The 13,724-nt window shown below is 34.6% G+C and overlaps 1 protein-coding gene across 3 annotated transcripts in view; it reads right to left on the bottom strand.

Moving 5' to 3' along the window:
• The window catches only part of CADM2 (cell adhesion molecule 2), a 1,167,413-nt gene that overhangs the window by 72,854 nt on the left and 1,080,835 nt on the right, over positions 1-13,724 (bottom strand). For 2 of the 3 annotated variants that reach the window (XM_049858640.1, XM_049858641.1), the window contains one exon: positions 1,217-1,336. The exons of the other annotated variant lie outside the window; for it this stretch is intronic. In XM_049858640.1, the coding sequence (XP_049714597.1) occupies positions 1,217-1,336 (120 nt within the window). The remainder of the gene's footprint in view (positions 1-1,216; positions 1,337-13,724) is intronic. 3 annotated transcript variants of the gene reach the window in all.

Below are 13,724 nucleotides of genomic sequence, written 5' to 3'. Positions count from 1 at the left end.
CAATCTTGTGCATTGTAGAATATAGTTGCCATGATTTTTAAAAATTGACAATTGTGAGATAATAGAATCTTTTTATTGGACAGGGGACAGAAAGACTCTTATAACTGTTAAGTCAGAACTCACAACTCAATTTGACGTCAGGAATAATAAAATTCCAAAGGAAAACAGGTAACCTAACAAGATAACCTTTACATGTGAAGAAAATAATGTTAAACATGACCTTGCTACAACTTAATTATCTATATTAAGGTAAACTCCTAATGATTTTTCAAGTTAAATTGTTAAGTTTAACACATATTAGTATAGTCAAAATGACACAAAGCACAGATAAGGAAAGACAGACTTAAATATAACAAATATACTGTGAACATTATTTATGCTGAAATTAAGTTTAAAGCAGGTTTTTCTATAATGCTTTTACGCAGCTCTCTCTACTTTTTCAAGATCCACTAAAAAGCTAATAACTGTTAAGATGCCTTTTATAGATCTTAACTACAATATAATGATTTCTTTGACCCTTAAGAATAACTTCAATTTTTTCAAGGCTGCTCTTTTTGAAGCAAAAATGTATATTTACACACTGATACCAGAAATTACTCATAGTGCCAAATATCAGTTCCTATCATCCTGGCCATCTCTAGAACACTCTCTTGTAGAACATTCTTTTTGTAGAATAAGTAGACCCCCTCAGCTGTTCACTTCAGGATGACACCGTGTTAAACATTGACCCGGAAGCTCTACAGGATGAATCACCTGTAATGACCCCATGGATTAGGTAAATTATAAAGCAAACACAGCACTGTAGGAATTTTAATCTGGTTGCAGAGGAACAACAGTTCAGAAACATTAAATTAGGATCTTACAAAATATAAATTTACCTCTGCATCCTTGAGCGTGCTATTTCTTTGCATCTTGTCCAGACAAGACAAAAACGCGTTCTGTGTTTACATTTAAAATTTTCTCAACTTTGTAGAGCCCCATATATTTTTATGTATATGCTGAAGTATGTTTTATAATAGTCCTATTTGACACTAAAAACAAAATAATATGTACATGTTGACTCATATTCTACTCTCATAACTCTGATAATAATTTAGGTGATTTACTTCCTATAAGTAGATAAAACTGAATCTAAGTTTTTCTCCCTTTTTTTTAAAGTCCCTGTAAAGTTTAATTTACTGTGTTTTTCAGGCCATAACAAAGAAGCATACCGTACCTCTTACGCTGCTGGTTGTTGCAGACGTGGTTGGGCTGGTTGTTATGGCTACAGAGGTTGTGACTGTTGCAGTGGTAAGGGAGGGGATGAGAGTAGTGGGAGGCAAAGTGTTGGGAACATCTGGTGAGTGGAAAAAAACAAAACAAAACAAAATCATATCATGCAAACAAAGGAAGAACACAAACGATTCAAATTACAAATACATGTATCTTATTTAGATTGAATCTTTATAGGCTTAAACAGGTTATCGGGTACAACACTGAATGTACCACTAGTTCCTGTCATTTTTTTTTTTCACTTCTTTTTTAGGCTCCAACACAAAGCAAAAGAAAAAGTTGGAGCAATCTTTGCAAATAGGAAAACCATGTGTAATATGTAGAGTGAAATTTAAAATGACAAGAATCCATTTATTCGCTGAGCCTTTTAAAAGATTGTACATGCAGTAGCAAGATACACATAGGTAAAACAAAACAAAACAAAAAAACAACATGCTTTGTCAGCAAAGTAAATAAAGAAACACATACGGAAATAAACACAAATAACACCACCATATAAGATTAAAGGGATGTTAACAATGAATGAGTATATGCATGTTAAATGCTTCTTTCTCTTCCTTTTAGGAAAACTTAATGATAAGAATAAGATGAAAGCAATTTTTAGAAACAAAAAAGAAGCCCATTATTATTACTATCACTATTATTATTTGCTTCTCTGTTTCTCACAAATGATGTTAATCCACAACTCAGAGTCTTGTAATTCTTACCCTGATTAGCTGGTAACGCCTTCTAACAATTTTGCAATACCTAGGAGTCTTGCGAGTATTGAGCCAACTAGCATGACACCCAATATTCTGAAAGGTTACAATTTATTTTATTATGGCAGAGCTAGGAAAGTTATTGAACATAGAGTAGACTTGAACCATAATATTCAACTTCTAATTCATGATTAGGCAAAGTTGGTGAAAGCTAACAGTAGATGCAAATACAGAGGAAATAATAATCAGAAAGAACAGCTTAGCATTTAATGCCAAAACCTTCCTTCCCTTCCCTCAGAACCTGCTGAAAGTAGGAAGAACAGCAGAGAGAACAATGAAACAATGCAGCCAGTGTCGGTCGAGCTATCGAGAGCCTCAGCAAGACCCTCAAAGAGTCAAATCTGGTCTCAGTAGATAGGCATATAATTTACACAGTGAGGAAATTAGAAACAGTGCCCAAATCACCTGTAATTACAGGGCTGGGGTTTGATTTCTTATGTTTGCCGCACAGTCCCTATATATTCAGAGTGTTTGACAGTTTATTTTGGTATTAAAACATTTTCTGTCATTCTCTCAGTGAAAGTCTTTGAGTCACACCAAAAATTTTCTAGTTCTTTACTTCTGATAAATAGCCCCACTCAATCTGCTAAACTCTCTGCACTGGAGACGTCAGAAAACAGCATGAGATCGCTCCCTTATCTTGACTATTGATGTTTACACCTGTTTTTCAACAGGAAAAATGCTTCCTGGCCAGTCAACTTAAGAAAACAACCTTCTGAAAACACAATGGTGCTGCATTAATCACTGGGGGAAATGGGTACTGCCTGGAATACATTACTATGATCATAAAGTAGGCCTGACTTTAACATTACAAAGGAATAAAAATTATTTACAAATATACATATACTTTCTGTTTGCTAATTTTTATAATAATTTCTGACTTCATAATAAAAAACTCTCCTAAATATTTTGTAAAGAGGAGCAAAGTAGAGGTAAATATTTTTTGAATCATTGATATTTTATTAAAAAAGCATGTGTGCTTTATATCTCTCATGCATATATAAAATAATAATTCTTCATCTCTCAGCAAAATAATTTGCTCATTAGGATTTTAAAATATATGCATCTAATAAACGAAAAGGCCAATCTCTTCTAGGACTATCACATATAAGAATATAAAATTAAATTAATCCTTTAAAACTCCATGTAAAGAACCTGATGTTACCTAACGAGTTATAGATTATAAAACATTAACTTATTTGCTAGCAGACAATGGGTTAAATAAGATTTCATTGGATCTGAAATGCAGCCTTTCAAAATCAACTGTGTCATTTGATTCTTAATAGCAGGAATACTGAAAACTATTTTTTTTTTTAGCTTAAACAAAATAAAACATTATTTGAATTAAAAAAAAAAAAACTTCCATATCAGCAATGATGAGGACTAATAACTAGTGAATTGTTTCGAAGGCAGTCCATATATTTTCAGGTACTCTGAGTATTCTTGTATAAACCAATGTGCTTATTTCTTACAATGTGGAAATTAATCAATACAGATTTTTTTCCCCAGGCTGTCATTCAAAAAAAAAAGAAAGAAAGAAAAAAAAGTGTACTTTTAATAATTGTTAATCCACTTTAAGAGAAACCTCTAAAGTCTTTTAAAACGTTCAGGTAGATGAGATGCCATTACAAATCACTGATTCATAGTCTGGCTTCTGCTTGTCTCCTCAGCTTCCTCTCTGATTCTCTCCCCTTGATTCCATATATGGCTAAAAACAAATTGTCTGAGAGCAATTTGATGGAAAGCACTTTGCCCAATATGACAACTGGGTCAAGGCCAAAAAAAAAAAAAAAAACCCAAACCCATTGCCATCGAGTAGATTCCGACTCATAGCCATGACCTGCCAAATAAGAACTTCCTTCCAGTCACCATTACATATTAACTATTGCTACCCTTATTTCATCCCTATGTATTTTGCAATACTTTAAACATTGTCATTTTTTCAGAATTTTTGAGGGCTTCTTCATTCTGTTCTTTCTTTTAACTTTATATTATTCATGTTGCTCTAATTAGTTTCTCTCTACTTTGAAAGAGTAAAAGTTGAAATAACTTAAATATCCAGCACCTGGGGATTAACTGGAATGAACTAAAATTTAACGATGTAAGATTAGTAAGAATTCCTGGAAGGACCAATGAAATTGTTTTATAAAACTGCTCTCTTTTACCTGCGGCTTCTATCTTCTCTGACTTCATTGGTGCTGCTCTCCCCACTAGACAATAGCTCTTGAAGGGAAGAACTCTGCCTAGTTGAGACCCTAGCACAACAGTGCAATTTAGAAGCTCAATAAATATTTACTAAATGAATTTGTACTTAGAATTATAAATACAGGATATATTTTAGAGGATTAGGAAAAGTCCTTTTTTTTGGACAGGTGAGAGAATCTATCATATGAGTAAACAATATAGAAATAAAGGAATCCATTACTCCTGTGCAAAAACAAAAACAAAACAACAAAATTGGTCTTCTTGGATATAGATAATATATATAGATAGATAGATAGATAGATAGATAGATAGATAGATAGATAGATAGATAGATAGATAGATAGATAGATAGATAGATAGATAGATAGATAGATAGATAGATAGATAGATAGATAGATAGATAGATAGATAGATAGATAGATAGATAGATAGATAGATAGATAGATAGATAGATAGATAGATAGATAGATAGATAGATAGATAGATAGATAGATAGATAGATAGATAGATAGATAGATAGATAGATAGATAGATAGATAGATAGATAGACAGTTGTTATTTCCTGAAGGATACATTTTCAAGACCAGCAACCTACTGCTTATTTCTTCAACAAATTTCCTTGGTAACAAAATTAATCTCTGCTGGTATCTCCTGCTACTTTGAAAGCAGTGTGAGTCTGACCTAGAATCACCTCGTCCACGTGTCCTTGCAAACTCTCTCCATTTTCACATAATTTGAGACTTTCAGAAAAGGGGTCAAATGTCAGGAGGACTTATTAAGCAGCTGCTACTCAGTCTAAGTGAATAAAAAAAAAAAAAAGTGAATAGCCCTGAAAAATTGAGTCTTTTGGCGGCTGCAAATGATCACAACAAACTTATATGTTGACTACTATTATTTCCACTTAATAATTGAGAAAACTGGTAGCTGTTCTCACCTGTAAAATTACACACACACACACACACACATTAGAGTTATAGAAAAATGCTTTATTTAATATAAGAGTATGATGGAGAGCCTTCTCCAAAACTTCCATCTAATGGTAATTTATTTTTAGCTGCCTTATTATAACTACTGTAAAAAACAGAAATTAGCAAAAGACTGAGCGGTTTCCATAAATCGAAATATCCATCTCTCTGGTTTTCACTCCGCCAAGTAAATGGCAATATTTGCATAACTTATCGATTATTTTAAATCTCCATTTTTTGGCCATTGATTTAGAAGTTGATTGTAGAAGTGGTGCTACATTATCATAAGGATGTAGGGATTAGGAAAACCTAATACTAATAATTTGCTTCATTTTTGAGTTATTTTTTTCCACCTTTTTAAAACCATCATGCTACTAATACAATGGATACAACATCAAATATAGCATGGGATAGAAAATGCTAGTCAAGACCCCTCCTCCCTTGTAATATTGCTCTTTTTTACTTTTCTCAAGAATAAAAATACACTAATTCATATACAGAAACATTATATTTTTTTATCTATTAAAATAGTAAATCCCAGTTCAATATTAACTTATTAAGTCTGTCCATGAAACAAAAAAATCTGCAGTCGAGTTAGTATTATAAGAAATTGGTTAAATACGACTTGTCAATTTTAGAAGATCTTGATATACGCCATACATGTTAACATTCTGTGATTGATCAAAAGATGTTTGAACATGGTGTTGTTGTTGTTACGTGCCATAGGATCAGTTCTGATTCATAGCAAACTTATGTATAACAGAGCAAAATTTGATGGTGGAGACTAAGACAACTAGGAATAAAAAAAAAAAAAGCAAAATTAAAGTGACATGTAATGTATGAATATTAAAATTCAGAAATAACAACTAATAGAAAGCCCAATCAATTAAATACAGATGTTTTTATCTCTGATTTTTGCAATGCAAATGATAGGCTTAAACTTTTTGTTATTTGCCTTGTACAGTGTATTATTTCAATCAACTACTATTGAAATGACCTGATTAAAAAAAAGTTTACAAATAAGTTGTTGAGCATTTAAGATTTTAAAAGAAAATTATCTGTATTATATGTTTTCTAGAGGTTAAGGAATATAGAATTCATAATTGATAAAATATGTTCTGGGTAAAAAAAGGTATTTTGGAAGTGAATGTAAGTATTTTTAACTTACCTAGATCTGATCACAGAAATTAATAAATGTTGATAAATAACTTCAATATAATTTAAATCCAAACAAAATAAATTTCAATGTTCTTCAAAATTAGAATTAAAAACATATTCTAATTAATGAGAAATGTTCGAATTCTACCTAATGAGACCACTGTTGTTAAGGTGTTAAAATATCTGATCACAATATGCAGAAATGTGCAAAATAAATTTGTCTGAAAGTATGATTATGTGTTTTAAATTTCTTTTGCTAGCAGACTCAATCTTAATGGATTTTTTTTTCACTATATACTTAAATAGATCAAACTTGTTAAAATAACTTGGTAGTTTAAACGGTAAATTAAAATGAATTCATGGATCCCCATGACCCATTATCTAAGCTAAAATAAAATAAAGTCCCTGGGTGGTACAAATGGTCAACTCACTCACTGTTAACTACAAGGCTGGTGGTTTGAGTCCTCCCAAAAAAGCCTGGGAAGTAAGGCCTGGTGACCTACTTTCAAAAAATCTGTCGCTGAAAACACTGTGGAGCACAGTTTAACTCTGACACACAGTGGGTCTCCCTGAGTCAGAATCAACTCATTGGCAACTGGTTTAATAAACACATAGTAAAGATAGGGGTTTCTCTGAAAGGGAAAATGTGAGCATTTTTATTGATAAGAAACAGAAAAATCAAGGTTCCAAGACATGAAAATATTTGCTTATAACTTTTCCTACACATAAAATGTGAATTACAATAAATTATTCTTTTCATTTCACTTGTGACATATATATTCTAAAATACTATTATATAAAAGGGAAAATTTGGGGGTATTTCAATAATGTCAGACAGAACCCCAAATCTAAACAGTTGCACAATTGCTTATTAGTCCAGACAAAGTCTAAGTAGGCTGCAAAAGATATTCATATAAGTGAATGTTGGGTTACAAATAAGTGCAAGGTATGGTTTACTGAGAACCTAGTCATATACAGAGATTCATTTTCAGTTCAAAGAACAAAGATGTTGCATCCGAAAAGTAAAATCTGTGTCCAGGGCCCAAGACAGCTGTGGCTAAACTTTGTTATGATCAATTTGCCCAGTCTATCATATCTCCTGTTTAACCTACACGACTGTTATGTGAATTCCAAACCACATCCCCCATTGTTTTCAAGCAATCTAAATACTAAGGCTTACTGTAGCCACAGGGGCTAGTGTTCCTCAGGGCACATGTACCTGGCTTATTTTTATTATTTCCTATAGTGCCAGGTTCACATAAACAAAGAAGCCTAAGCCCAACACAATAGATGACATCTATTCCTGACTCAAGTGCTTTCCCTCATTCTAGACACAGCTCTTTCTGTACTCTTTGCTGCCATATTCTCAGAGCTTCCTCTATTTCATAACATTAGCTATCATCTCTTCCTGGTCCACCCTTCAAGTCCCAGTTTAAATATGATCTCATATGTATGTTATTATGTTGTTGATAGTTGCTGTTGAATGGATTCTGACTCATGGAGACTCCATGTGTTACAGAATAGAACTGTTCCATTGGTTGCAGTCTTAATGGAAGCAGATCGCCTGGCCTTCCCTTCTATGGTACCAGTGGATTTGAACTGCCAACCTTTAGGTCAGCTGCCTAGTGCAAACTCTGCTCTGCATAGGAACCTCTCATCTGTATGTTGTTTTTGTTGTGGTGTGCCATCAAATTAATTGTGACTCATAGCAACCCTTTATTATAGAGTAGAACTGCTCCATAGGGTTTCCTAGACTGTAATCTTTATGGAAGCAGATTGCCAAGTTTAGTCTCCTGTAGAGCCACTGATGGGTTAGAACAGCCAACCTTTTGGTTAGCAGCTGAGTGCTAAACCATTGCACCACCAGGGATCCCCAATTCTGCAAAGAGTTATTCTTTTCCTTCTCTGTGATTTCAAAGCACTTTGTACACACCCCTATACATGACTATTATAAAGGTGTTTTGTCATGCCATTATGTTCATGTGTCTGTCTCTCGCAATAAACTCTAGGCCTCGCCTTCTACCTCCCCATGTCTTTGTCTTTTGAAATATCACTTTGCTTTGGGACATGGTTAATCCGACCCAATTCCCTATTTCTGCCCATTTTAGAATATCCTCTCCTTCCAGATGTACCTAGTATAATGGTACTCTCAGATCTCAGCCTGATTCTTCCCATCACCTCTGTGAAGACTTCCTTGAACAACTAATGTTGACTTGATTTCCTTCTCTATGAATATGCATCATGTTTTTACATTTGTTTCTTGCTTCTCTAACTTTGTTCCTCTAATATCTACATAACTATTGATTCACACATTCATGACACAATACCATGGGCAGACCCAGAGTTATGTGCATTTCACTAATACTATATCTTTTTCTCTCCCTCGGTGCAAAATACATACCAAAATATATGTATAATATTATGGCAACACTTTTGGATTTGCCTTAATCTAAATAATTAAGGGAAAAAACAGTTGCCGTCGAGTCCAACACATGGTGAGCCCATGAGTGTCAGATTAGAACTGTATGCCATAGAGGTTTTTGGAAGTAGATCACTAGGCCTTCCTTCCAAGGCACCTTTGAATAGAGCTGAATCTCAACCTTTGGTTAGGAGTCAAGCCACTAACCATTTGACCCACCAAGGGCTCCACGTAATTAAGCAATACACTCAAATTCTATTTCCCCTCTTATTGATAATAAAGGACACAGTACACTGATTATGCATGAAAGCTTTCCGTGACATCAGTGGTTTGAATTGTGGAGGCTATAAAATTCATTTAATACTTAGGACAAATTGTTTTTGTTTTTTTTTTCATGAACTAACTAGATGATAACAGAGAGTAAGCACTTACGCATACTTCCTCAGGGTGCCAAGCACTATGCTTTGAATTTGGCAGGTGCTTTACAAATAACGAGGAGCCCTGGTGGAACATTAAAATCTAAAAAAACAAACCCACTGCCATCAAGTCAATTCCAACTCATAGCAACGCTATAAAACAGAGTAGAAGTGCCCCACAGAGTTTGCAAGGAGCACCTGGTGGACTTGAACTGCAGATCTTTTGGTTAGCACCCGTAGATCTTAACCATGACACCACGAGGGTTTCTAGTGGAATATTACAGCCTTGGAAACCTCACGGGGCTGTTCTACTCTGTCCTATTTGATCGCTATTAGTCAAAATCAACTTGATGGCAACAGGTTTAGTTTTCATTTACAAATAGTGCCCTACCGGTGATAATGACATCCGTAGATAGTATGTAACATTATTTTTAATTATATGAACCAGTAATTGAGTCTTACGTGGTTATCCCCTGCAAAAATTGTTTCATGCCTCTTTCTGATCATCTGTGAGGAGATTTTGAGTAATCTGCTAGTAATCTTCAAGTCTACATGATTATTAACAAATTAAAGTCTACCATCCTGGAAATTCTTAGATCCTGAAGGCATGTTTTCAATATTTCTAAAAAATGCTACAGTCTAAATTGTATCATCCAATTAAAAATAATAGAAGTGTCCTTTATTTCCAGGTTATAATGAAGGAATTCAAAGAAAATACAACCACATTTTGTCACTGGAGCTTATTAGAGCACAGCAGATCCTGTATAACCTTGTCAAAAGGAAATCAGTTCCAACAAGCACTATATACAATAAACTGAACAGTGGTACAGCACCTTTTCTCCAATAACGAGCTTTTCAGGTTAAAGGTATGTTCTGTTCTCTACAAATGCAGTGTACAATAATTTCTAACTTGTCAACCTGTTTTGTTTTGTGGCAGTTTCTCTTTTCAAAAATGGCATTCTGGCCCATTCGGAATGGATTTTCGAAGCAAAATTAAATCTAAAGAGTCCCAGAAGCCCAAACTGCTTGTTTCCCTCCAAGGACTAGTGTTCAGTAGGGAGAAAAACTGCTACCATTTAGTCTGAAATCCATATGTCTACGTCCTTTCTGCTTTATCTGACTAATGCCCCAGGGTGGTTCCAGGATAATCAAGAGTCCCCAGTGGAAAGGCAGAAGAGCTAGTATGTTGGAAGCGTTAAAGTAAAAAGTCTATTTTTGATAGAAACTATTTGCATGTCTTTACCTTAAAAATAATAATGCATTCTTTTCCTTACTGTTAATTGCATTGCCACTGGAAGCAACGGTAAAAGGAGAAGTTTACTGTATTTGCTTTTACCTAAAGAAGGGTTTTTTTTTTTTTTTTAAAAGAAGGGAGTTTACCTGCTCCCATTATGTTCAGCTCTGTGTAGCAGCTTATTTAGAGTACAGCATGAAAATGGGTAACAGCACTGAGGCTCTTTTTCCTGAAATGACAACCACCGGGTTGCCAAGGCCTCAACTCACCAGAGCTCGCCTCTACCTAGAGAGTCATATAGTAACCTCATCTGCTTCGTAAAAAGGAACCCTTTTAAAAATGAGAATTGAATGAATCCCTTTTCATCCTTCTGATAGCTTCCACTGGCTTCACATAGGAAATGGAATCTTTATACAATAAAAAAAAGGAAAGACTGTTCTCGAGAAATGAAAAGCACTGCAATTTTAAACCGTAGGCGGTAACCGACAGTCCTATGTAATTACCAGAAAAGTTTATGAATAAAATCAGCCTGTTATTTAAAAAAAAAAGAAGCATGCTTTTTTTTTTTTTTACATTTAAAATACTTTTTTTTTTTACATTAAAACTTACAAAACTAATGTGGAATTTAAAGTAGGAAAAAAAAATGCCTTTCAACTGGATGATCCTATATTGCTTAGCTCCACCTACTACAATGTTCTGAGCTCTTTCTCCTTAAAAGTAAATCAGATATTTCATCAAAAACTTGCAACTCTGTGTAAGTTTCCTATGGGAGAATAATTTTGTCACCCATCCAAACAACAAAAAAAAAAAAACACTGCACTTCAGTTGACTCTAACTTATAGCAACCCTATAGGACAGAGTAGAACTGCCCCAAAGGGTTTCCAAGGCTGTAAATCTTTATGGAAGCAGACTGTCACAACTTTCCACAGTGGAGCAGCTGGTGGGTTTTCAACCACTAACCTTTTGGTTAGCAGCTGAGTGCTTTAACCACTGTACCACCAGGGCTCCTTGTGATATAATAGTAACACTAATTGAGAAATCTGGATATCTGGATTTTTCACATAGGCTCCGTTATGGAATAGCTAAGGGACATTTTGCACATAATTTAACTTCTATGTATCTGTGCCGTCTCATCTAAAAAAATGAAGAGTTGGACCTGATCATTTACATAAATCCTTATGAACCAGGTTGTTAACTAGTGATGGGTCACAGTTGATCTTCTGTCCCTAAAGTACCTTCACTTAAGAATATTGTAAATACAAACCTTTTTGCAGAAGACTGCAGAAGATCCAGCGAGAGCCTAAATATCTTGGTTCAGATTTTAAAAATGCCTCATATTATAAATCAAATACCTCTCTCAACTTTAGAATAACTTTGTGTGTACTTAAAAAAATTTGATGGTAATCTGAATGTGATAAATCAAATTTTGATGTCAGTGAACATTTTAGGAGAGAAAAGTTACTCTTCATATCAAGTCATCTGTATTTAACTTAGCTTATGATTTTTAAAACCTCTCTTAAACTTTCTCTGTCTAATCTTATTTTTTCTAGTTTTCATCTTTTGTTCTGTAAAATAGTTGCTTATCTCATACTAGGTTATATATTCTCATTACTATATAGATGTGAAGTCCCTACATGGCACAAATGGTTTGCTCTTGACTGCTAACCTAAAGGTTGGTGGTTCAAATCCATCCTGTGTTACCAGGGAAGAAAAGGCCTGTTTCCATTTGGATACAGCCAAGAAAACACTATGGAGCAGTTTTACTCTAACACGTGGGGTCACCATGAGTCAGAATGAACTCAGTGGCCACCAACAACAACAGCATATAGTTTTATCATTCAGGAAATTACTAGAAGTACTTCCCATGATTATTGGTTTATTTTCTTAATCAACACATAAATTCCATAAAAGAGTACAATGGGTCCCAGAATGCTGAGACAACTATTCTTTGGGCATAAATAAGCTGAACTACCTTTGTTTGAGAGGACAGGAAATACAACGCTACTAAGGTCTTAAACCATTGAAAAATGGTCTTTAAGCTGTAACTGGAAGTTAATACACAGCATTGGAATTAGTGAATTCTAATTTTCACATACGTGCCTGTTGGCTGATAATTTTTAAAAGGTTGTAAAATGCATTCAAATACAGTATTTACTACAGCAATAAAACCCAGTGCACTAAAGTTCAATTATATACAAAATACAGGAAATGTAGGAAATTTTCAAAGATTATTATAACAAATTTGCTATACTATAATTTAAGAAAACTGGCAAAGGCTGCTTGCAGCTACTTTTGATGCATGTATATAAATAATAGATTCACTTCAATATGTCAACAGAAGATAATCCATAATAAAGACTAAGGATAAGGTAAAACAGAATTATGAAGAAGCAAATATTGAACTTCTCTTTTAATATCACTTTATATTCCAGTAGGAGCCCTGGTGGCAAAGTGGTAATAGCTATCGGCTGCTGACCTTTTTGTTCAGCAGTTCGAACCCATCAGTCTCTCCATGGGAGAAAGATGTGGCAGTCTACTTTGGTAAAGATTACAGCCTTGGGGCAGTTCCACTCTGTCTTATAGGGTAGCTATGAGTTGGAATCGACTGGACAGCAATGGGTTTTAGGAAATAGGGATACAAAGGTATTCATTACCCATAGGATCCCTGCTTTTTAGGGAGTCATAATCTAGGGCACAAACATAGAATATATACACATGTATACATACATATATGTATTAAAAAAAGCCAAACTTTTGCTGTCAATTCTGACTCATAGGACCCTATAGGACAGAGTAGAGCTTCCTCATAGGGTTTTCAAGGAGTGGCTGGTGGATTCAAACTGCCAACCTTTTGGTTAGCAGGCAAGCTCTTAACCACTGCTCCCTACTTGACAGTTCGACTCTGTCCTATAGGGTCTATGAGTCAGAATCAACTCAAAGGCAACAAGTTTGTTTTTTTCTATACATACATATATGAATAGAGTCCTGGTGGTACAATGGTTAAGAGCACAGCTGCTAACCAAAAAGGTGGCAGTTTGAATCTACAAGCTGCTCCTTGGAAATCTACTCTGTCCTACAGGGACGCTGTGAGTCGGTATCGACTGGACGGCAGTGGGTTACGTATATGCAATATGCAATTAAATATGCAAATAAACCACTAAAATGCCACATAATGAGAGATGCTCTTCAGGGATTTAAAATGAAGTGATATTCTGTAACTGGGGCTGCTTTAGACTGGAGTGGACAATAAAGGCCTCTCTGAGAAGATTCTTTTAGTCTGATATCTGAATGAGAAGA

The sequence above is a fragment of the Elephas maximus genome, chromosome 18 (genome assembly GCF_024166365.1).
Source record: "Elephas maximus indicus isolate mEleMax1 chromosome 18, mEleMax1 primary haplotype, whole genome shotgun sequence".
In the NCBI taxonomy this organism is placed as follows: Eukaryota; Metazoa; Chordata; class Mammalia; order Proboscidea; family Elephantidae; genus Elephas; species Elephas maximus.
Note: the sequence above shows the minus strand (reverse complement) of the source record. Positions and strands in the feature narration are given on the sequence as shown.